This window comes from Heteronotia binoei, chromosome 19, assembly GCF_032191835.1.
Source record: "Heteronotia binoei isolate CCM8104 ecotype False Entrance Well chromosome 19, APGP_CSIRO_Hbin_v1, whole genome shotgun sequence".
NCBI lineage: Eukaryota > Metazoa > Chordata > Lepidosauria > Squamata > Gekkonidae > Heteronotia > Heteronotia binoei.
Window position 1 is genome coordinate 33670419 of NC_083241.1, and position 25418 is coordinate 33695836.

The 25418-nt window shown below is 46.7% G+C and overlaps 1 protein-coding gene and 1 non-coding gene across 2 annotated transcripts; both read left to right on the forward strand.

The window, feature by feature from the left end:
• On the forward strand, nt 1–24812 carry LOC132587663 (zinc finger and SCAN domain-containing protein 20-like). The gene is made up of 6 exons (XM_060259979.1): nt 1–465; nt 12834–12884; nt 16042–16539; nt 22291–22644; nt 23067–23181; nt 24697–24812. Exons 1-6 carry the CDS (start codon nt 28–30, stop codon nt 24810–24812), a joined length of 1572 nt encoding a protein of 523 aa, XP_060115962.1. The 5' UTR covers nt 1–27.
• TRNAT-UGU (transfer RNA threonine (anticodon UGU)) lies at nt 8051–8125 on the forward strand. Its single transcript has one exon. It is a non-coding gene; the product is annotated as a tRNA-Thr (tRNA).
• Nucleotides 24813–25418: the final 606 nt, after the last annotated feature.

The window sequence follows — 25418 nt, forward strand, 5'->3', positions numbered from 1 at the left end:
TGTTCAGAGTGTGGAAAGAGATTCAGCATGAGGAACAGTCTTCAAAACCATCAGAGAACCCACACAGGGGAGAAACCTTTTGAATGCTCAGAGTGTGGAAGGAGATTCAGTCAAAGTAGCAGCCTCCAATTGCACCAAAGAACGCATACAGGGGAGAAACCTTTTGAATGCTTTGAGTGCGGGAAGAGATTCAGTATGAGTGGCAATCTTCAGCATCATCAGAGAACCCATACAGGGGAGAAACCTTTTGAATGCTTTGAGTGCGGGAAGAGATTCAGTATAAGTAGCAATCTTCAACATCATCAGAGAACCCATACAGGGGAGAAGCCTTTTGAATGCTTTGAGTGCGGGAAGAGATTCAGTATGAGTAGCGATGTACGACGGCATCAGAGAACTCACACAGGGGAGAAACCTTTTGAGTGCTCAGAGTGTGGGAAAAAATTCAGTTATAGAAACAATCTTGAAGTGCACCAAAGAACCCACACAGGAGAAAAACCTTTTCAGTGCTCAGAGTGTGGAAGGAGATTCAGTGAGAGGGGGTCTCTCCAAAAGCATCAGAGAACCCACACAGGGGAAAAACCTTTCGAATGCTCAGAGTGTGGAAGGAGATTCAGTGAGAGGGGGTCTCTCCAAAAGCATCAGAGAACCCACACAGGGGAGAAACCTTTTGAATGTTCAGAGTGTGGAAAGAGATTCAGTGTGAGAGACAGTCTTCAAACCCATCAGAGAACCCACACAGGGGAGAAACCTTTTGCATGCTCAGAGTGTGGAAAGAGATTTAGTCAGAGTAGTGCTCTTCAGCGGCATCAGAGAACACACAGGGGAGAAACCTTTTGAATGCTCAGAGTGTGGAAAGAAATTTGGTCACAGTAGCAATCTTCAGCAGCATCAGAGAACTCACATGGGAGAAACCTTTTGAATGCTCAGAGTGTGGGGAAAAATTCAGTCATAGAAGCAATCCTAAAGTGCACCAAAGAACCCACACAGGAGAAAAACCTTTTCAGTGCTCAGAGTGTGGGAGGAGATTCAGTCACAGTCACCATCTTCAAAATCATCTGAGAACCCATACAGGGGAGAAACCTTTTGAATGCTCAGAGTGTGGAAAGAGATTCAGTGAGAGGGGTATCTTCAAAAGCATCAGAAACCACAGAACGGAGGAACCTGTCATGAGTCATGCAGGTCAGGGGGTACGAAGTCACCCAATGGTTGCTGCCAGGTCTAGGGTTGCCAACTTCCAGGTGGGATGCGGAGATGTCCCAGAATTACAACTGAACTCTAGACAACAGAGATCAGTTCACCTGAAAAACATGGCTGCTTTGGAGAGTGGGTTCTATGGCATTTTAAATCCTAAACTGCTGTTGGGCTGGGCTGTGGGTGCAAACAAACTTCTACTAATCCCTGAATAGACAGATTATAATGTTGTTTGGGAAGATGGAGATCTTGAATGACTTTATGCTGCCCGCTTTTGAGGGAATTTGGCTCACTCTTGCTGAATTGATTAAAAGCCGTGTCCCAGCACACCCACATTATCCAGAAGTGACATGAGCACATCAGTGGAATGCTTGCATCACTTTCAGATAACACGGGTGCTCTGGGGGCAGGGCCTGATGCTACCTGGAACAGCGTGCATGCATTGAGCTGAACACAGAGTCAAACCAGACAGGCAAGTTTGGGGCAAGTGCTGGGCAAAGTTTGATCTGAATTTTGGCTCAGATTTGGACCCATTCCTATCTAAGACTCAACCCACAAATCTCCAGGAATTCCCCAACCTTGAACTCACATCCTTGGCAAAGTGTCCTTCCTTGGATGTTTTAAAAAGAGGCTGGATGGCCATCTGATAGCAATGCGGATCCTGTGAATTTAGGGGGAGGTGTGTTTCCTGCATTGTGCAGGGGGTTGGATTAGATGACACTGGAGGTCCCTTCCAGCTCTATGATTCTGTAACAGGTCACAGGCAAGCAGGTCATGAGCCAAGCTGTACAACAATGCACAGTCCAGTCCAAATAGTCACTGGCCAGAGATATGTTGCGAGAGAAGATGTCCAGATACCAGTCTGGGAAAGGGAGAGTGGGGTGGAGTGTATCCCTGCTCTCCATCAGTACCACAGATGGTAGTATCCATCTCTGCCAGGTAGCCAAGATGACAAATGGGGGCACCATCCTCTGGTGCTATGCAGCTGACCAGTCTCAAAAGTGGGCCTGAGGACCCGTACTTCACTTGTGGCACAGGGTCCCAGAGCTTTCTCTCTTGTCCTCCATGCTTTGGATTCTGGACTATTCTGAGGGACTTTGAGAATCTCAGAAGTATCTCTGCCGGAGTCTCTGTTCTGCCCCCTCCCTGCACATCAGTCAGTTTGTTAAGAGCTTGACAAGACCTGGTGCAGTGTTTAACCAACTAACAATCAAACAGAGGTGTCACATCAATGCGTATATACAACCGAAACTGCTTTAAGCGTTGGTCCGCATAGCCGTTCACATCTATTGGGCTGGCAGTGGTTGTCCCGGTTTTCTAACATAGATATTTTCTAGGCCGGCTGCAGTGATTCTTCTTTAACTGAACATGGCAAAGATTAACCGTTCTGCGGTCCCTTCAGCCACTGTGCCACACTCCTTCTGTGGGGCCACCTGATGTGAACTGTCTTCAGGCAGTGGGTCACAAAGTGATAATAAAAGAATGTTCCTTCTGCATTCCAAAATATTGTCCTGAAGTGCCTTTAAGGCAGGGGTGGCCAAACTGCGGCTCGGGAGCCACATGTGGCTCTTTCACACATATTCCACCGCCCCAACAGCAGGCTTGGAGAAGGTATTTGTCTCTTTTAATCACTTCTCTATGCCAAGCCAGCCGGAGACTCAGAGAATGCATTTGAATTTAAAGTTGCTTTCTTTCCACCTCTCCCTCCCCCCATCTATTTGCCTGCCTTCCTGACTTTCAGATCTGACGTTTACTCTGTGTGGCTCTTACATTAAGCAAGTTTGACCATCCCTGCTTTAAGGCATCCCAGTTTGTTTCTTTGTGGTACTGTTATTTGTTTAATGCTCTTTCTGTGATGTTCTAGAGCAGGGGTGTCAAACCTATTTGTTATGAGGGCCAGATCTGATACAAATGAAACCTTGTTGGGCTGGGCCATGTCGGGTTGGGTTGGGCCAGGTCATATGTGTATCTATTTTAGGATTTGGTAGATTAGGTAGCAGAGATATAAACTTTATAAAGGACACAGACAAACACAATTTAAAAAAAAAACTTAAAACATGATTAAAACATCATCACTCAGTGGTATTAAAGGTGCTTTCTTTGTATCTCTCCCATGGGATCCAGGGATCTGGGCAAAGGCTCTGGCTCTTTCCTTTCTTCCTTGACCAGGAGGTGAAAGGAAGTAGCTTGGCTCAGTAGCTCTGCTGTGCGATTGAGTGAGCTTGGAAAAACAAGCTCTGCCTTCCCCTCTTCATCCCCAAGACAGGAGCCTCAGCCAATGGAGAAAATAGAGGTTTTGCTCAGTAGCTCCTGTGTGATTGAGCAAGCCTTGTAAAGCAAGCTGTTATGCAGAAGGAAGCAAGAGAGAGGAAGAAGGAAGCAGATAACAGCCAGTTGCTCAGGGGCCTGATTTGGTCCCTGGGCCGCATGTTTGACACCCCTATTCTAGAGGCATTTTGGCCAGGAAAGGGTTAATTACATCTGCATTTAGATTTCCAAAATATTGTTCTGAAGTGACTGTAATGCACCCCACTCTTTCCTTTAGTAAAAGTGCAAGAGGTCCATGTTTTAACTTTTAAAATATTTTTTTAAATTGTCTGTAAAGCACCCCCCCTTTTTTTTCTTTGCTATACTGTTTATTTAATGCCTGTTCTGGCCTGTTTCGGGGTGTCCTGGGGGCATTTAGACTGTAAAGGGTTAATGAAAGGGTAGGCAATCCACAAACAGCCCTGTGGAACAGAGTGGTAAGATGCAGTACTGCGGTCCAAGCTCTGCTCATGAACTGAGTTCGATCCCAGCAGAAGCTGGGTTCAGGTAGCTGGCTTGAGGTTGACTCCGGCTTCCATCCTTCCAAGGTGGGTAAAATGAGTCCCCAGCTTGCTGGAGGTAAAGTGTAGATGACTGGGGAAGGCAACGGCAAACCACTCCGTAAAAAGTCTACCGTGAAAACATTGTGATTCAGCGTCACCCCAGAGTCATAAATGACTGGTGCTTGCACAGGGGACTACCTCTACCTTTTTACCTTTATGCAGGTTTTAAAAGATGTCAGGGCAAATCTCTCATCTGCCAGCCGAGGGCACCTCCAAAAACCATCCGCAAGAAGGGTGACTTTCGGCTGCCCAACTGTTCAGACGGTCGTTCCTTAGAGACTCCTGGTTGGTCTCTAAGGGGCTGTTTTCCCGATTTGATGAAGCACCTTTGCTCACCGGGCGGGCAAGAATATGCCTGTTCCACATCGGGGCCATTTTCCTGTCCTCAGCCTCCCCATGGCTGCCATTCTGCCCCCCTCCCAAAAAAAATTATACTAAGGCTTTTTAAAACCATAATTCATTGAAATATTGATATAAATCAGAGAGCCTGTTTGGTGTAGTGGTTAAGTGTGTGGACTGTTATCTGGGAGAACCGAGTTTGATTCCCCACTCCTCCACTTGCAGCTGCTGGAATGGCCTTGGGTCAGCCATAGCTATCGCAGAGGTTGTCCATGAAAGGGCAGCTGCTGTGAGAGCCCTCTCAGCCCCACCCACCTCACAGGGTGTCTGTTGTGGGTGGAGAAGATATAGGAGATTATAAGCCATTCTGAGTCTCTGATTCAGAGGGAAGGGCGGGGTATAAATCTGCAATTCTTCTTCTAAATTAATTAACTTTAGCAGTCGATTATCAATATCAACAACATGATTAGGGTATGTCTGTTACATATTTTGGCAATATCTGAAAACAGGCTCTGCAGCCACCTGTTTCATACCACTGGGACCTGCAATTAACTGCCATAGGTCCCCAGCATAATAGCCAAAAAGAGGAAATTGTAGACTCCTTGGTTTCCCTCGCTCAAGTAGCCAGAATGGTAACTACCCGGGCCAAGTCGAAACAAAACCACTCTATACCAAAAAAGGGGGGGGGGGGTAGATGGCTGGCCATGGAAACTGAGAACGAAGGGGAGGAACGGCCCGGGGAAATGCAGAAAGGGGAAGATGGATTCTGGTACAAGGATGGGAAATTGTATGTCCCTAGGAGCCTCCGGGCCGTGGTCCTGCAATTTTGCCACTCCAACAAATTAGCGGGACATTTTGGGTACATGAAAACTTTACACTTAATCAATCGAAAATTCTGGTGGCCTTCTATGAAAAAAGACATCTCTGAGTTCATGGCCTCTTGTCCTATCTGTTTAATGGCAAAAGGGGGGGGCAAGCCTCCTGGTCTACTGAAGCCTTTGGAAATGGCGAGGCGACCCTGGTCCATAGTATCCATAGACTTCATAGTGGAATTACCCGCTTCACAAGGGAAAACCGTAATCCTTTTAATAGTGGACCCGTTTTCTAAACAAGCCCACTTTATTCCCTGTGCGCAATTGCCCACTGCCAAGAGATTGGCTTATTTATTCTTCCAACACATTGTGATACTCCACTCCTTCCCGGATAAGATAATTAGTGACTGTGGTCCACAGTTCATTGCCAAGTTTTGGTGGGAGTTTTGCAAACTGACGGGTATAGAACAGGGTTTGAGCTCAGCCTATCACCCCCAAACAGACAGACAGACGGAACGAGTAAATGCGCTGCTAGAGCAGTATTTATGGTGTTACATGAATCACCAACAGTCCAACTGGGTGGATCTGCCGAGTATGGGTACAATAATAGCGGTCACAGTTCGACTAAGGCTTCACCTTTCCAGATAGTGATTGGCTACAAAGGGAAGCCCTTTCCTCTGTTGCCAGGGGATAATGGATCTCGGACCCCACGACTTTTGAACAATGGTGGGGAAAATTGGGGGAGAGTTGGAAACTCATACAAGAGAACTTGGAAGTGGCGAAAGAAACCTATAAACAGCAGTACGACAAATCCCATGTGCCGGTATGGGACTTCAGGGTAGGGGATACCGTGTTTGTGTCAACCAAGAATATGCTACTTAATCAACCTTCCAAGAAACTGGCGGATCGATTTTTGGGTCCTTTCAAAATAAAGAGGGTAATTAACAAGGTAACTGTAGAACTGGAACTGCCCAAGATGTTTAGTAAAATACACCCTGTCTTTCATTGTAGTCTTCTGCGCAGAGACCTGGGTGGCACACTTTGGCACCCTCGGCCTCCAGCTCCACAGCCTATCCGGATTGGGAATCAGAGTCATCATGAAGTACAAGAAAGTTTAGATGCAAAATTCAAGCGTGGAGTATTGTATTATCTGATTAAGTGCTAACATTTCCCTGCCAGTCAAAATGAATGGGTGGCAGAGCAAAATGTATTGGCCCCTGAGTTGATCAATAAATTCTGTAAAGCTTACCCGCACAAACCTCAACGCTGAGCAAAAGAGGGGCAGTATGTCAAACATGGTACAATTGCAATGGTGATTTATGGTTTTATTGCTCCCTAAAAGCTGGTCTGCGTAACATTATGGGGAGCTGGCTTGGCTTGACTATGTTATTCTTCCCCTTTCCCCCTCCTGCTTTATTGCAGTGTGTAGTAGAATAGTGAGAAACGAAACTAGCGGTGGGAGGAAGAGAAATAGCACCTTCCCATACATTCCGACATGGGAGTGTAGGCCATCTGGGAAAGCAAGGACGAGACACTGATAACATTGTGGGAATGTGGACATTTTTGATAGTTTATGTGCTGACTGGCAACCCTGTGCCCCTCCCATGAGCACCCTTTGAAGTATTCCTTAAAAGTATTGTATCTGTGTAGTATTGGTGTCATTCTCAAGGTCTCGAACCATGAGAGCATCCCGATTTAGCAATAAACGTAGTTTTGTATCCACTTGACTCGTTCTTTTGGAAATCGTAAGCTTGACAAAGTACAGAGACACACATCCAGGCCCGTAGGGAGAGGTGGTCCCACAGGTAGGAGGTACCCAGCCCATGAAGGGGTTTGCACATGATAGCAAGTACCTGAAACTGAAGCTAGATAGAACATGTGGCAGTAATCTGGCCTCCAGGTTACCATAGGGTGGATCCAAGTGTCTAGGTAGACATAAGGAAAGTATAACAATGAGCGCAACACATTGAGTGATGCTGAAATTCCATAGTGGGATCCTAGTTTCAAGAAGCTATGCATCGTAGCATGGATCACAGTCCCTAATAATTTCACCAAGTGACTTTGGGAACCATTTAGCACCATGTCACTCTTGCCTGCAAAGAAAAGCCCTCTTGAATAACGCCATGTTGCATGGCTTCTGGCAATAAAAAACACAGCGTTATTTCAGATCTCAGGCCTCCCCGACCAGCATCTTGCCTGGGGTAATTTCCCACTTGTTCACTTGCAGCCATTTGACCCTCACCAGTCTGGCTCCATCCCTCTGGGAGAGGCTTCCTTAATGGGACGTTTTCTCCATGCCATGGAAACCTGCTCATCTCCATGCACTGAGCCTCTAGGAGAGGACATTTTCCTCCACGCCAGGTGGCAACCTGTTGTGGTCCGTTTTGTCTACTCTAACTGGCAGGGGCTCAGAACGTGCTTCTCATTTTTATGATGCTGATGGAGAACTCTACAGTTATTCCTTGTTGAAGGCCATCTTTTTCACATCTCACTTTTCAGACACGTTCCAAACTTGTTGAATTCTGCCTCTGTCTTCTGGCGGTGTTTGCTACACTTCCCAGTTTGGTGCCATCTGCAAATTTAAGGAGATGTCCATCCGCCTCATCATCCAGATCAGTTATAAAGATATTGAAAGGTATTGGGGTCTAGAACTGAGCCCTGAAGCACCCCACCTGGAGACCTCCCTCCAATCAGATGAAATGCCATGTTGGGTGGGGTTCTCCAACCAGTTCGCTCTCCAACTTGGTGTTCTAGAGTCCAGTCGGCAATCCTCCGTTTACTCATCAGAACATTATTGGGAACCCTGTCAAGAGCTTTAGATTAGATTGATAGATTAAGGGAGGGACTGTGGCTCAGTGGTAGAGCTTCTGCTTTGTAAGCAGAAGGTCCCAGGTTCAATCCCCAGCATCTCCAACTAAAAAAGGTCCAGGCAAATAGGCGTGAAAAATCTCAGCTTGAGAGCCGCTGCCAGTCTGAGTAGACAATGCTGACTTTGCTGGACCGAGGGTCTGATACAGTATAAGGCAGCTTCATATGTTCATATATGATATCCCAGCAATAAAAGCAATAAATCACAGTAAAACAGTGATGACAGATTAGCAGGAAAATACATTGATTAATCTGACTAGCTGCTTTTATCCCTGAAATCCAGATAGACAACGTTGACAGTGTTCCCACAATCCAGTAAGCTCATCACTCAATCAATGGAGGGAATAAAACAAAGAAGCCATCTGGAGTGTGGGCAAGCCAACTCTCAGAGTAGCCTACCTCAAAGGGTTGTTGGGAGAGCAAAATGGAAGAGGCAAGACCAGCATACACCCCCCCCCCGAGCTCCTCAGAGGGAGGGACTAAATAAAGGACTAGATAAATAGCTTTCAAAACCACAGCCTTCTCCCTGGAGTGCCACAGGAGAGGGAGGGGCTGTGATGGGCAGGGCCCCATCATGACTTTTATGGGCCCTGGGCACTTCTGCCTTTGTACCACCACTGCACCTGGCCACCGGAGAGAGATGGGGGTAGAGTTTCCAGATCCAGGTTTGGGGGTGGAGCCTGAGGAGGACAGGGACCCCAGACGGGTACAATGCCATAGAGCAGGGGTGGCCAACGCTAGCTCTCCAGATTTTCTTTTTGCCTACAACTCCCATCAGGCCCAGCCAGCATGGCCAATGGCTGGGGCTGATGGGAGTTGTAGGCAAAAAACATCTGGAGAGCTACCGTTGGCCACCCCTGCCACAGAGTGCACCCTCCAAAGCAGCTACTTTCTCCAGGGGTATAATAGCAGAGACAGTTCTTGGTGTCAATAAAGATCAAATAACAAGAACTCACCAAAATAATCAATATTGAAATCTGATATGATAAATAAATATAATATTATTAGAAATTTACAACAATTATCACAATAGTGCATTCAAAGCAGCTAAGAAGTCCGTGAGTAATAGCTCCTGTAATCCTGCGGCGTACTGTCTTCTTTAAAACAGAAAGCCTTCCCGGTCTGTTCCACATTTGTAGCTTCTGTTTTAGAACTGCTAATGGTCACCAAGGCTCCAAAAATGCAGGAAAGAAGCAGTAGGTCCACAAGAAAAAAATTATCTAATGAATTGAGAGCTGAGAGTACTTGCCCAATCTAGACGATGGCAGTTTCCCAACCTTCATCGGCTCTCTCTCTCGTATTGAAAACTTTCCACAGAGCTATATGGATATGATTACATAAATTACAATGGTACTATTATAAAAGAGAGAGTAATTCTACAATACAGTCCAAACATACTCACCCACAGTATAATAATCTTTAATATAGGATCAATGTGTGTTCTTCTCTAATCAAGTCTGTCCCCGGCTCTTGGTTCTGGGAGTTGTCGCTCCCGTTAAATACCAAATGTCCAATTATTCTTAAAGCGATTTTACATCTTGTCGAATTACAGATAAGCAGAATAATCATTATTAAGTCCTCCAGGATGCACAGTTTGGGGTTTTTGAATCCAATAACTCTCCTGTTGTAAGAGGATCTTGTTTATATCCTCTGTAATAAATGGTTGGTATTTATATAGTACAAAGAATTTTAGTTTTCTGACGTTATGTTTTGTTTCATTAAAATGAAAAACATGGGACTTTCTCGTACAGCTTTCCATTCTTGATTTATGTTCCAAAGCCCTTACTTTCAACATTCTTAAAGTTATACCAACATAATTTACATTCACACAATGCTAAATATACTAATTGTTTTGAGTTGCAGCAGGTTAGAGGTTTCAACACAATCTTTTCACCAGTGACTGGATTAATAAACTTCTTAATAGGTAACATCATGTCACATGCTTTGCACATTCCACAAGGGTAGTGTCCTGTGGGTCTATTTTGAATTTGATTATCTTCCTGGTCATTCTTTAGTTCTACTCTAACAAGTTGGTTTCTCAAGATTTTCAGGGTTCCTAAACCCAATTTGTGGTGGCATGGAGCAACCTGGAATGTGCACAACTATGTGCCAAAATTTCTGAATGGTTCTACAAATTTTATATGCTGTAGGAAATCTAAGTAAACCACATATTCAACGTTCCAACTTAGTTCTAGTCATATCCTGGAGCAAGGAGTCTCTTGTTCTATTTTCTGCTCTCCATCTGGCATTGCATGTTACTTTCTCTGGATAGCCTCTATCTAAAAGCTGCCTTCCAAGTCTATCTGCTTCTCTTTTATAATCAAGCTGAGAGCGATGGGGGTAGGGTTTCCAGATCCAGGTCGGGGGACTCCTAGAGATTTGGGGATGGCACCTGAGGAGGACAGGGACACCAGTAGGGTACAATGCCATAGAGTCCACCCTCCAAAGCAGCCTCTTTCTCCAGGGGAACTGATCTCTGCAGCCTGGAGATGGGCTGTAATTCCAAAGGATCCCCAGGTCTCACTTGAAAGCTGGCATCCCTACCTCCCACTATAATAATAATATTAAATATTATTTTTGGTTGAAATACTTCAACTTGTTTCTGTTTTGGGCAAAATGTAATAGCCTTTCATGGGCTCTAAAATTTCAGTTGTTTTCTGATGCAAGGAAAAATACATTTTCTTCTACCTAAAATTTCATTTTTCCTTCTGATTTTAAAAGAATTCTTTTTAAAAAAATTGTGACCCCCCCAACTGCAGTATTGCCGCCCCAGGCATTGTGCCTACTGTGCTTTATGCAACAGTTGACCCTGGTGGCGAGACAAGCATCCCTTTTAGGGTCAGCCTCTGGCCCACGGAAGATTCACCGCTGGGCAGATCCTAGCCGGCAGCCTCACTGAGGACTGGCAGCTTCAGAAGTGTTAGGGTTGCCTTTCCAGGATCCAGATGTGTTGGCATAGGAAATGATGCCAGTAAGGCATGAGGCATTGCTTACTGATCTGACAGCTACTGTCAAATAGATGACTAAGGATGATCTGGCAGATGAGAACTGGTTCTAGCCAGAAAGATGATGTAATCAGGTGAGGAGTGCCGAATGACTCAGCACTGTCTCCTCATTGGTGCAGTAATTAGCATCAACTGTATAATAATGGAACTATGCTGTACCTACTATCCTCTTACTATTTATATGATTGATTGGCGGAGCATTATGATGGAGTGTCCGTACATATGTAAATAAAACCTTGTATATGGTTTAAGAACACAGTGTGGTGTTGGCTGTGTTAAAACTATTTCTCATCGGAGTGAACAGGCAGAGGCAGACAAAGGCAGTCACAAATCTGCTAACTTATACACCGACAAGATGAGTCACAAGGACTCCCCTCACCCCCAAAATGTCTTTTCTTTAAACTCTTCCCCCCTCTTGCTTGCAACATCTCTAGCCTGCCACCAAGGGTTGCCAACTCCCGAGCTGGAAATACCTGACGATTTGGGAGGGGAGGGACGGTGGCTCAGTGGTAGAGCATCTGCTTAGTAAGATCTAGCTTGGTGAGATCTAGCTCCCAAAATCTCTTAAAAATCCCTGAACCAAAGGAGGGCAAACTGAAAACAACTCGAGAGCAGGCCTTCTCAATAATGGCTCCCCATTGGTGGAATCAATTACCAGTGGAGGTTCGAGCCCTGCGGGGCTATAATCAGTTCCGCAGGGCCTGTAAAATTGTCCTTTTTCAAATGGCCTACAAGACTGAATCCTGAAGTGACACCTAGCCATCTGATATATACTGTCTTGTATTATAGCACCTTAACTTGTGGTTTTAATTAAATTATTTAAATGTATTTTATTGTATAATGTATTTATTGTAATCATGGCACTTTCCATGTCTGTAAGCCACCCTGAGCCTGCCTCGGCGGGGTAGGCGGGATAGAAATAAAAAATTATTATTATTATTAAGCAGAAGGTCCCAGGTACAGTCTCTGGCATCTCCAACTGAAAAAGATCCAGCCAAATAGGTGTGAAAAACCTCAGCTTGAGACCCTGGAGAGCCGCTACCAGTCTGAGTAGGCAATACTGACTTTGATGGACCCAGGGTCTGATTCAATATAAGACATCTTCATATGTTCATATGAGGGGGTGACGCATAGGTATGGAGGATTTTGGGGAGACCTCCGTGGGGGGGGGGTGATAATGCCATGGAGTCCACCCTGCCAAGTAGCCATTTTTGAAGGGGAATGTCATCTGAAGATTAGTTCTAATTCTGGGAGGTCTCCAAGGCCCATGGGGGAGGTTGAGAATTCTCTGCTAGCCCCCCCCCCCCCGCCCGCTTCAAGCATCGCAACCCTTTTCCTTCACTGCTTTGTGGCTCCTTTGCACCAATCTCCCCTCCCAACCCCACCAAAGAAAAGGCTGCTCTCTCTGATGTGTTGGAAATAAAGGACTTTGCCCCATTTCTTAGCCTCAGATTTCAGAGGCTGGACCATAGAGCAGGGTTGGCCAAACTTTGGGGAGGGATGGTGGCTCAGTGGTAGAGCATCTGCCTGGTAAACAGAAGGTCCCAGGTTCAATCCCCGGCATCTCCAACTAAAAAGGGTCTAGGCAAATAGGCGTGAAAAACCTCAGCTTGAGACCCCGATGAGCCGCTGCCAGTCTGAGTAGACAATACCGACTTGTAGGCCGCTCTCTGACTGATTCAGGAAGAAGGTGGGGTATAAATCTGCAGCCTTCTTCAGTTTTTCTCCTTCCGTCTCTGGGGCTGCAGGCGGACAGTTTCTTCCCAGAGATGAAGCAAAAACTTGAAGGTGGGGGTCGGGTGAGTGGTCCCCCAAACCCAGCCTCCTTTCTCGGGATCAGTGTTCCGTTTCCTCGAAGCTGAATTAGTGTGAGCCTCCAGCTCACACATTTTTTTGTCTTAGCTCAGGAAGGGCGACGCCAGAGCACAATAATTGATGCAGGAGATCGCAATTTTAATGCCAGTGGCTCACAATTTTGGCTCACAAGACACTGCAGTTTAGCGGGAACATGGCTCGCGATCCGGACTCCGTTCCTTCCCTTCCAGATGGGTGCTTTCTGGTCGCGTTGGAGGCCCTGAGTTTTCTCTCCCGGGGCAATAGAGAAAGTCAGAGCAATCCCCACTCGTCCTTATTGCAAGAACGGCATCATTTCACCCCCTCCCCCCATTGAGCTTGACTGTCCTCCTTCCACAGGGTGCTCCAGCAGCGCGACCCCGGGCAAATTGACTCCTCCAGAGGAGCCCCATTGAGCGGCAGAAGGCGTGGCTGACGGCAGCCTGGAGAGGACAGGTTTTCCTTGGCCTGCAGCACTGCAAGGGTTAAACCCATAGAGCTCTTTGCTAGAGAGGCCGAGCAGGAAGAGGGGGTTGTTTCTGCATGGGGGGAGAGAGCGGGAAGGGCTGCAGAGGCGCAGCAGCGGGAGAAAGCCCTGCAGCCGGATCCCGGGAAGGCGGACTTGGAAGTAAGGCGTTGCATGAGAGGCCTTGAGATCTTGCAAGGGAGGGAGGGAGGGAGGCAGGCGGGGATCCTTCTCCGCCCTGGTTGGCATCGGGTTGGTATCTCCCGTTTCCCGCCGCGATGCAATAATCAGAGCTTCTTGGGGATGGGTGATCTTGCTTTTCTGTACAAGAAAGGAACAAAACTGATGTCCTGTCGCTGGCCTTTTGAATCTCCAAAGATCATGGCGGCCTTTCCCCTGTCTGATAAGAAAGTGGTGGGGGGGGGGATTGCTGCCTGTCTTGGACTAGACGCAGCCCCATCCTCAGACCCCCATGCCTTCTAGGGAGGCCAGCCTCCAGGTGGGACCTGGGGATCCCCTGGCATTACAGCTCACCGATCAGTTCCTTTGGAGAAAATGGATTCTTTGCAGAGTGGACTCCCGGTCCTCTCCAAGTTCCTTCCCCAAACCTCCAGGAGTTTTGCAGCCTAGAACTAGGAATCCTAGTGGCCAAGAGCGACAGGGAAACCCCACTGTGAGACAAGCCGTGACTGGCAGTGGCCAAGGCCTGCCCAGCAAAAAAGAGAACGTTGTAAAAAGAGGTTGTGAAGATGCAGAGAGGGACGCCAGCACAGATCATGGAAACCCAGCAGTGTCCTTAAACCACAGCAGGGGGTGGACTCTCCCCAGCCTGGCAGATATAGCCACACCCACTGGTAGCAGCATGGGTTTTTTTTGGAGCAGAATTCACTCCATGTAAATCTTCAACTGGCTATCTCCTCAGTTAGAGGAACAAGACATTTTTCTGCAGACCTGTTGGTAACCCTAGCCCTATGCTACTTAATAATAATAATAATAAACTGAGTGAATTCCCAGAAGGTAGAATTGTATCCACAGCAGAAGCAAATGGGCGGAGATGCCATGAAATGCAAATGTCCGTGACATTTCTATGCATTGCTGTGGTAGCTCAGCAGGACTGGCAAGGCACTCTGTTCGTGTTCAGATGCATTGTCAGCCAATGGAAAGCTAGGCAGAAAACAAAAGGGAGTAAATAATTAGCCTACTAATTGTCTAAGCCTCACCCCGTGCTTAGACAAGAATAAGCTGTCCAGAAAATAACAGTGAACACTTCCTAACTAAGGCATGAGTGCCAGCCAACATCTTGCCTGAACAACATCCAGGGGTGGAATTCTAGCAGGAGCTTTTTTGCATATTATGCCACACGCCCCTGTTGTAGCCAGTCACCTAAGAGCTTACAGGCTCTTATTACCAGGCCTACTGTAAGCTCTTGGAGGACTGGCTACATCGGGGGGGGGGGGGGGTGTATAGCCTAATATGCAAATGAGTTCCTGCTTCAAAAAAAGCCCTGGATACCAGCCACTCACAGACACAAGGCCAAGAGAAACAAATGCAAAACAGGAGTACATCACTGTAACAATACTGGAGCATACAAGGGAGAGAGCACCATGGGTTCGAATACCGACCCACAGCAGTATTTTGCGGAATGGATACACAGGGAGAGAATTGCCCTTGCACCCTCATTCTCTCTTTGCAGAGGCAGCAGTAACACAATGCTAAATTCTTCCTTCTGCGCTGCTATTTCGGTGTGAGAAACAGCATCTTTTGGCAGATAATAACCTAAGAGAAGCCATGCTGGATCAGGCCAATGGCCCATCCAGTCCAACACTCTGTGTCACACAGTGGCCAAAAAAACCAGGTGCCATCAGGAGGTTCATCAGTGGGGCCAGGACACCAGAAGCTCTCCCACTGTGCCCCCCTCAAGCATCCAGAATACAGAGCAACACTTGCCCCAGACAGAGAGTTCCAACAATACGCTGTGGCTAATAGCCCCTGATGGACCTCTGCTCCATATGTTTATCCAATCCCCCCTTGAAGCTGCCTTCCAGATGAGAGAGATAATAAACCCCCAGACAACAGAGCAGGGAGAAACACACAGGCGCAGGAGGCGTGGGTTCAGGTCCCACAAAGAGAGATTCCAGGGGGGGGGGGTAAATTCAAAGCTCGATTTTTGATGGTGAGGAGGCCCAGAAAGGAGACTCAGATGGAATCAAATGGGATGAATCATTCATGCTGATTGGCTGGCCCAAATGTCAAGTATTTTGGCTGCCCCCCCCCACTCAACGCACAGCAGCCAAGAAGGTCAGAGCGCCTGCTCTGGCTGCAACGCCACTGAGGATGTTCTCCGCAGCTGAGAACGAAACGTCTGGAAGAAAAACTTTCTCCAGTAGAACACGGCACTTGAGCCCGAAAGATCCTACAAACCCTAAAGAGGTACTCAACTTTCCCTAAGAACCAAAGAGGCATACCTAAAATAGCTTGGTATGTAATATGGCAAAATGATATTAAACTATTCTACAAACCACTTTTGTTCTGATCCACCAGGGGGATTCTCACACATCTCCTAAGCATATAAAGGGTTGTGAGGTTCAGGAGTGTATCTCCATTCTTTTAAATTTTCCTTTTCACACGTTGCTGTCTGTCTCTCTCTGTCCCCCCAGGCAGAAGACTCTTTCCATAGCCAAGTGAATACAGGCATCTCTTCCCAGTCTGTGACCCAAGAGAAGGGGCAGGAGATGGAAGAAGAGGACCCAAGAGGACCTGGGACTGGCGAGGCAGCAAGTATAGGCCCCCATCCCATCCAATCTGGGAGTGGTGTTGACTTCTGGGAAAGGGCTGGGCCAGAGATTCTAACTCAAGACAGCATAACCTCAGATGTCAATAGCCAGCGCTTCCAGCTGTTCGGCTACCATGAGGCCGATGGGCCCCGAGAGGTTTGCAGCCAGCTCCATGGACTTTGCAACCAGTGGCTGAAGCCGGAGAGGCACAGCAAGAAGCAGATGGTGGACCTGGTGATCCTGGAGCAGTTCCTGACTCTCCTGCCCCAGGAAATGCAGAGCTGGGTCAGGGGATGCGGGCCAGAGAGCAGTTCCCAGGCGGTGGCCTTGGCCGAAGGTTTCCTCCTGAGTCGGGCCGAGGAGAAGAGGCAGGCAGAACAGGTGAGGGGATTTCCTCCAGGCAGGTCCTGAAGCAATGATATCTCAACTGATCAAAGCCACCAAGTATTGCACCGTCTTTCAGTTTGCAAAAATATATTATAAGGATTGTGTACAACACATAATAGGCAATACAATAATGATAGAGGCCGGCGGTGCTAGGGCCTTTTAAAGTAGCAGAAAACCCCAAGGGGCCAAAAAACCTGAGGAGTGTAGCTTCAAGGCAGCCACTTTCTTAAAAAGACATCTCTCTAGATTTTGATGGCTCTTTCTATTCTTCACACTGAAATGAGAAGCATAATGCTGTGATGAGAGAATGTAGAAAAGGGTTCCTAAATAATTAAGCTGTTAAACTGAAGAAAGAATTTGAAACGTCATCAAAATCTAGAGAGACATCTTTCTAAGAAAGTGGCTGCATTGAAGCTACCTGGCCATTACATTTAAAGGGACTGCACACCTTTGAAATGCCTTTTCTTCATTGGAGATGAGGGATAGGGGCATCTTTTGGGGCTCATAGAATCCAGTCCATTGGAAGGTGTTTTGAGGAGAGGCACTGGATGCTATGTTGCAAATATGATGCCTCGACTTCAAAAAACAGTCCCCCCCACCAAGCCCCAGATACCCATGGATCAATTCTCCATTATACCCTATGGGAATCAGTCCTCATAGGGAATAATGGAGTGCCCAGCAGACATTTCCCACCCACCCCCGTACTTTCTGATGACCCTAAAGTGGGGGGAGGGCTTCCAAACCAGGGGATTCCCTGGTTTTTGATTGACAAAAAAGGGGAAAAAACCCAGAAAGCTGGAGACTAGGGGAAAACCGTGTTGAAAGTGTTAAATCTGCCAACTCATATAACTGTTACTCACAAGTGATACTAGTTTGCTATAATGCTTATTTTTGTTTACTCCTAAAAATGGATCACCTTGCACTTATATCATGAATGTTCAGTCTAATTACAATCAGCCTGCAGCTATCAGCCGCCAATGAGAACTGTTGCCTTGTGAAATTGACCTAAACTTACTTTGAATTGAGCTGTGGTTCCAGAGAAATTAATCTCTTTTGTCAGACGAAGAATCGTATTCGAAACACGTATATTACCGGAAACGTGTCATACACAATTCGTTTTCTGGATGAGAAACTCTGGCAGCTTTATCTAAGTGTTCAGGTATAAATTGTTATTTTTGTACCAGTGGACTATACATGGAATTTATTGTCGTTTGAATGTATCTTCAGACATGTAGTGTATATTTCTATGTATGTACGTTCATGATATAAGTGCAAAGTGATCAGTTTTTAGGAGTAAACAAAAATAAGCATTATTGCAAACTAGTATTATTTGTGAGTAACAGTTATATGTGTTGGTAGATTTAACACTTTCAACACGGTTTTCCCCTTGTCCCCACCTGGGGATTGGCAACCAGTGATCCCTCTAAACTGAGTTAGCGTGAGCTAGCTCACAGATTTTTAGCCTCCAACTCCCACATTTTTGCCTTAGTTAAGGAAGGATGATCCCAGAGCACACTAATTTATGCAGGAGCTCACAGCGTTAATGCCAGTAGCTCACAAAGTAGAGTTCTTGCTCACAAGACTCTGCAGCTTAGAGGGAACATTGTTGGCAACCCCAGAAAGCCACCCGTTTTCTCCAGACGAACTCATCTCTGTCAGGGGCAGATCAGCTGTAATTCCAAGAGAGCTTCAGGCCCATCGGGAGGTTTACAACCCAATTTTCCACTGCTGTGTAATCAGTTTCTTTTATGGGGAAGGGAGTGATAATCAATGTCTTTCAGTACACAGAAGGTTAAAATGAACAAATCCGATGTTCTGTTGCTTGTCATTTTAATCGGCAAACAAAAAGCTGGTCTTTTCCCATTAGATGAGTAGGAAAGGGACCCTTGCCTCTCCTGGAATCGCCTGCAGCCCCATCCCAAGTCCCTGATGCCTTCCCACTGTGGGGCCAGCTGGGGCTGCCAGCTGCTGTCCAAGGCCTGCCCAGCAGAGGAGAGAAACATTTTTAACAAATAGCTTGTGAGCATGCAAGGAGGGATACCAGCAAAGATCATGGAAACATGACCAACGCCACCCCCCCCCCCCCAGCACAGCAGAAGGTGACTCCCCCCCAGCCAGGAAGAGAGAGGTGGAGCATCAGGAGTTTTTTTGGTAGCAGGAACTCCTTTGCTTATTAGGCCACACCCCCGGATGTAGCCAATCCTGGAGCTTACAGTAAGTCCTGTAAGAAGAGCCCTGTAAGCTCTTGGAGGATTGGCTACATACCAAGGAGTTCTTGCTACAAAAAAGGCCCTGTGAAGCATGCTGGTATGACCACACCCCTGGTGTCAGTCTTCCCCGGAGACAAATGGAATATAGGCATGCAGCACTGAGGACCCTGGTGTGAGTGACCAACGCCCACCCACCCCCCAGCACAGAAAGAGGTGACTCTGGAGGGAATTAGACGAGAACAAACTGAAATGGAAAATGTTCTGCTTGGAGATAATGAAAAAATAATTTCAAAAACTTATAAGTTACTTTTAAAATGGTCTATGGAAAATGAAGTAGTGAAATCTCAAATGTTTAAATGGGCAATCAATGTAAATAAAGAAATACAGATGGATACTTGGGAATATTTATGGAAGAACCCCATGAAACTTTCAACAGGTCAGAGTATTAAAGAAAATTGTTATAAGATGATGTACAGCTGGTACATGACACCGAAAAAATTGGCAAAAGATGAATAACAAGATGCCAGATAGATGTTGGAAATGCAAAAAACATGAAGGTGCTTTCTCACATATGTGGTGGACTTGTGAAAGAGCAAAACAGTATTGGCAGATGATTCAACAAGAAATTTCTAAGATCTTGGGGTACGAATTCAAGAAAGCGGCAGAGACTTTTTTACTGGGATTACAAATGGAAAATTTTCCGAAAGAAGATAGAACTATAATTTGGTATATGCTTTCAGCTGCTAGGACATTATATGCGTAGCTGTGGAAACAAGAAAAAATACCAGAAAAATGGGATTGGATTGTAAAAGTTATAACATGGAGTGAAATGGACAAATTAACTAGAACTTTAAGAGACTATGACTTAGAAGTTTTTAAGATGGAGTGGAAAAAATTTAGAAGATACGTAGAAAAAGAGTGGAAAATAAAAGGACATTGGACAATTTTTGATAACAATTAAGATTAAGTTTTAGAAGAAAGAAGAATTTAAATTTTTGTTCTTTATTAGTTTAGGGTACCTTTAGATATTACTATTTTGAATTAATAACACCACTGGGAGTCAAGTAAAGGGGGGAGGGGTAGTTAGAAAGTAATATATGGGATGGCTGAAAAGAAAATATTAATGATGTAAAAAGTAGAGATTGCTACCATATGTTACCAGTAAAATTGTTTAAACACAGAAAGGGGTGACTCCCTCCAGCCAGGAAGAGAGAAGCTGAGAATCGGGGCCTTTTTTTTGTAGCAGGAAGTCCTTTGCCTATGAAGCCACAACCCCTGATGTAGCCAATCTTCCTGGAGCTTCCAGTAGGCCCTGTACTAAGAGTCCTGCAAGCTCTTGGAGGACTGGCTCCATCAGGGGTGTGTGGCCTAATATACAAAGGAGTTCCTGCTACAAAAAAAGCCCCGTGGAGCATGCTGGTATGACCACACCCCTGGTCTCAGTCTCCCTCGGACACAAATGGAATGTGGGCATGCAGCCCTGAGGATCCTGGTGTGAGTGACATAAAAACACCAGGGAGCTCCATGGATGTGGGTCCAAGCACCCATCCACACAGTATTTTGGGAAAAGGAGGCACAGGAAGAGAACACGGCTGTTTCAACTACATCACTCCAGAGCTCTCTTGGCAGAGGCAGCCCTAACACAATGCCAGATTCTCTCTCCTGCACTGGGGTTTGGGTGGGAGGAACAGCATCTTTTTGCCGGGCAAGAGAGATACAGACCCCCGGGCAACACACCAGGGAGAAACACAAAGACACAGTCCCAGGAGGTGTGGGTTCAGGTCCCCGCTAAGGGAATGCCAACAAGAGTACTAAGTTCACCATTGGAGAGGTCCAGAAAGGAGTCCGAGGTGGGATCAAATGGGGTGAATTGTTCATGCTGAGTGGCCGGCCTAAATGTCAAGCATTTTGGCTGGTCCCCACCCCCAGCAGGGCACCAGTGAGACGCAAGGTAGCTATTAAAAGCTGTTCCAAGACTGGGCTTAGGCTTGTTCCCACAAAAGGTCATACTCCAGAAAACGGTCCTTCTGTCAGGGTGAGTTCAGATATGCGGCCAGGAGAAAACTGCAATGCTTCTCTGGATGGAAGACTTGTGATACCCGCCCTGCTTCTTCAAGTGGTCAGAAACTCCAAGGGATCCTGTTTCCTAGGGTTGGTTCCTGTTTGAAGGAGAAAACCCCAGAGCCTTCAAGTGTCTTCTTATTATTTAACGACAAATATACTGGCAGAGCTGAGTACTGGTGGAAGCCGGAGGGATTTCCACAGAGCAGGAGGTGTGGTACCCCACAATAGATGATGTGGAGAAACACCATTTTGGGCCTATGTTTGTCTGGGATTGGTTGGAGGAGTTTCTCAAACTCTAGACAGGCTTTGGGCCTAGTCTCTCCCTCCCCCCCCCTCCTGTCTGGGAACAGCAATTCTGAGGAGGCCTCCTAGAGTGACAGGAAGTCTGTCAGGCTGGTCTCCCATAATGCTGCAAGCAGGAAAGCCAGTTCCTGGGCGGGAACTGGGTTTGATATTAGAGGGTTTTGGAGGGAAACAGACGGTTAAAAAGTTGTCAGGGGAAGCTGACGGTCATTTGAGTTTGATTTGAGTCTTGGTGACTGGTGAGTCGGTTCTGGATGGTATGGTCAGGGCCAGTTATATATTAGGGAAAGAAGGAGCGTTTTATCCCTACTTTCATTTATTACTTCTTGTTCACCCTGTATTTAAGAATACCTGTAAATAGTTGCATGATTTAAATAAATGTTTTATTTGTTTAAAAGGTAGTCCCTCTGTACCACGAAGGTTCCCCAACCACACTACTGTTAGAGGGGAGTCCAGGGAAGGCATACAGTTGGCAAGGGTGCCAATCCTCCAGGGGTCTCCCAAAGGAGGACTTTGGTCTCTGGGTTAACCAGGTGCTGGGTTGGCAGAGGACCTTGAGGCCAGGCCTCAGAACTGGCGGGAAGGGGGATTGGGAGTCCTGTTCCTCTCGGTCAGGAACCCCTAAATTGAACAGGTGGTGGCAGCGTGCCCTAGTGGTGGGAAGAGGATAAGCTCCCTCCAGGAGTTGGCAACTCAAAAGAGGAGGTGACGGGACTGGGTCTGAAGGTAGAATCGGGCCGGTTCCGTCAATAATGCCTCTTCTTAACCCAAATCTCAGCCTTGTGTGCTTTTCTCTCCCAATCTCAGCTGTTTGTTCTTCCCACAGACACATTCCTGCCCCTTCCCCTCAGCTGGGTGCTCAGACAGAGCTCTGGCCTAACACTTCAGTCCTGTTGAAGAGATACATGCAATGGTTAAAGGGTCACCAATCCCTCTTGCCCTTTTGGGCTTCCACTTTAAAAATTAACCCCTCGGGCCCAGACATGGATAGCCCGGGCAAACCCGATCTCATCAGATTTTGGAAGCTAAGCAGGGCCGACCCTAGCAAGTACTTGGATGGGAGACCTCCCTGGAATACCAGGGCAGGGAGGCAGAGGCAGGCTATGACGTCGATTATCTGAAAGTTCCTTTACACTCATTGCCATCCGTCTCTCTCTGTCCCCCTTAGGGAGAAGCCTCTCTTCATAGCCAAGTAAATACAGGCATCTTTTCCCAGTCTGAGGTGACCCAAGAGAAGGGGCAGGAGATGGAAGAAGAGGACCCAGGAGGACCTGGGACTGGCAAGATAGCAAGCAAAGGCCCCCGTCCCATCCCAGCTGGGAGTGCTGTTGAATTCTGGGAAACAGCTGGGCGAAAGATCCTAGCTCAGGACACCATAACCTCTGATGTCAATTGCCAGCACTTACAATTGTTCTGCTACCATGAAGCCGATGGGCCCCAAGAGGTTTGCAGTCAGCTCCATGGACTTTGCAACCAGTGGCTGAAACCGGGGGAGCACAGCAAGATGCAGATTCTGGACCTGGTGATCCTGGAGCAGTTCCTGACTCTCCTGCCCCAGGAAATGCGGAGCTGGGTCAGAGGATGTGGGCCAGAGAGCAGTTCCCAGGCGGTGGCCTTGGCAGAAGGTTTCCTCCTGAGTCAGGCACAGGAAAAGAGGCAGGCAGAACAGGTGAGGGGATTTCCTCTGGGCATGTCCAATTCAAGCAATGATATCTGGCCTTATCCTGAAGTTTCCCTGTCAGACCTTTGTCCAAGTGTTAATCATCCAAATGGGAGATGTATCGGCTACCCTTCAATTGCCTTGTCTGCTAGAGAATTTTTATCTCCATCAGATAACTCACCAGGTCTGCTGACAGAAGGGTGCAGAGTCTGGGAGTGGGGCAGGACCCACTGCTTGCTGTCTTCCATTCCATCTCTCACCTCTCTCTCTCACTGCTGTTTCAGATGTTGGGACCATCTGTGAAGATAGAAGTTATAATCCCTGAGGCGGAAGGAGGTCCTTCTAAGGAGGGGCAGAGGGCACAAGCCGTGGAGCGTGCCCAAGATAGCCTCTCCTGTGGTAAGGACTCACTGTGCCTGGGCACAACTGGGGCACCTTTTGAATATGATGGGTCTAGAGTTCAGGTCAGGAAAAATGTTAAATACTTCTTCACACAACACAGAGTTACATCTATACATACACCTTTCTTGGCATAACAACACAGAGTTAATTTGTGGCACTTAATGTCCACTAACTGCGATGCCTCTAAAAGGAGAATAGATAGCGTCATAGAGGGCAATTGCTTCAATTAATTTAAATATTCATATCTCAGCTTCCTTCCAAAAGAGGAAATCAAAGTGCCTCAGAAGAGAAAAGGTGAAGAGATCTCAGCAAAGTTATCCAGACTGGTGAATAAAGGCAGCCTCCATCTTATGAGGCAGCAGAGCTCTGAAAACCAGTGTTTAAAAGCAAAGAACTGTCAAAAAATGTTGACTGTACAGAGGGCAGTTTCACGAACCAAGAAGGGGTTCCACGAAGCAGGGAATTAACAAGCAAGCACCCTTCCTTCCTCCTTTGTCTCAGTCGCAGGTGCTGATGAGATGTTGAGCTGCCATCTTTTCAGAGGTGTTGAAACTGTTGCTGCACTACCAGTCCAGGTAGGCGAGGTGAGCAGGGGACAGCCTGGGTCTCTCCTCCTTCCTCAGGGGGGCTTTTGCTCCTGCACTTTCTACACGTTGTCTGGGCTAGAGGTCCTCTAAATGCCATTCCCTGTACCCACACCAAGCCATGCATCCTGTACCTTCCAGGGTGCCATCTCTGCCATGGCCACTGAGGAAGGAATCTGCTTTTTCTTTCAGGGTCCCTTTTCCTTTGAGGAGGTGTCCATCTATTTCACGGAGGCAGAGTGGGCCCTGCTGGATCCGGGACAAAGATCTCTGTACAAGGATGTTATGTTGGAGAACTACGGGAATGTGGCCTTTCTGGGTAGGGATCTTTCATAGGTGCCAAAGTGTGACTTGCTGCCCTTGTGATGAGGCATGAATCAAAATAGTGACTAGCAAAACATGATTTTGAGGCCTGTCCTGGTACTTAGGGAGGGGCTGTGGCATGTAGAAGATCCACGTTTCAATCTCCAGCATCCCCAGTGAAAAGGTTCAGGTAGGAGGTGATGGGAAAGACCTCTGTCTGAGACTCTGGAGAGCCACTGCCAGTCTGAGGAGACAATACTGACTGTGCTGGACCAAGGGTCTGATTCCATATCGAGCAGCTTCATGTGTTCCTATGTGTATGCTTGCGGAGGGGCAACTGAGGTCAGTGTTGTGGTTCTCACCCAAGCCAGAGAAGGTTTCCTCGCCTGAGGCAAAGGAGACGAGAGGCCCTCAGAAAGACTGGAAGGGGACAGATCCACATTTCTCTGTTGCCAACTTTTAAAAGTCACCAGGGCTATTTTTTCCTGGGGGAACGCGGCGGAACAGAGTTCTGGAACTTCTTAGTGGAAACAAAATTCTCAAAAAATGTTGAAAAGCTCATGAGGGGCACCCATGTGTTTCTCCTTCATTTCCCTCTTGAGAGTTCTGGCACCTCTTTTTCCAGAAAAAAAGCCCTTCAAGACACCCTTCCCCCTGGTTGGGATTACAAGCTTCCTCTCTGCCTGTGATCTAGAAATCATCGTGTCTGGAAACAAAGCTTGCGTTGCCCGGGGCCAGTAGTCTTTGTCCCTTGGCAACATCCAGTTCATTAGGTTCACGAGGAGAGTGCATACAAGTAAAGCAGACCCCTTTTAAAAATGCATAAATGTTTAGTCGCATTAACCTTTGGGGAAGAAGGGTACTTTGTCTCACAGATCCATTCTCTTTATACCGTTTTTGTTCTTCCACTGCTGTACAATAAATAAATTCTCTCTTTCTCTCTCTCTCCCTCTCTGTCTGTGAAAGAAGCGAGAAGTATAAGAGAGACTACAATGGAGACAGATAACAGTCTTACATCCAAAGAAAGCCTGCAGAGTTCTTCAAGAGTGTCCCTGGAGCATATTTCCTTCCCAAATGAGCTGGCCGAGAGTGAGTATCCTTCGTGGCTTTGTCAATGGGACAGGCAAGGAATAGCCATGGGGGTTTTCTGACTCACTTCTGAATAGAGATGTAAAATTTCCAGAAATTTTGAAGCTCGGCAATTTTTGGAAAAATGGAAAAAAATGCTACATTAGCACTTCTTTTTTCTTTTCCAAACTGAAAGTCATTCTGTTACTTTAGGAATATAAAATATGACTATGGACAATTTTACTGGGCATTAAAGTATCATAACTAGCATATTAAAAA

Coding starts and splice junctions, on each gene's coding strand:
- LOC132587663 (XM_060259979.1), top strand. CDS start 28: ATGAGGAACAGTCTTCAAAACCATCAGAGAACCCACACAGGGGAGAAA. Junction 466..12,833: donor GTTATAGAAACAATCTTGAA/GTGCACCAAAGA, acceptor CTGGGGCTGCAG/GCGGACAGTTTCTTCCCAGA. Junction 12,885..16,041: donor AACTTGAAGGTGGGGGTCGG/GTGAGTGGTCCC, acceptor CTGTCCCCCCAG/GCAGAAGACTCTTTCCATAG.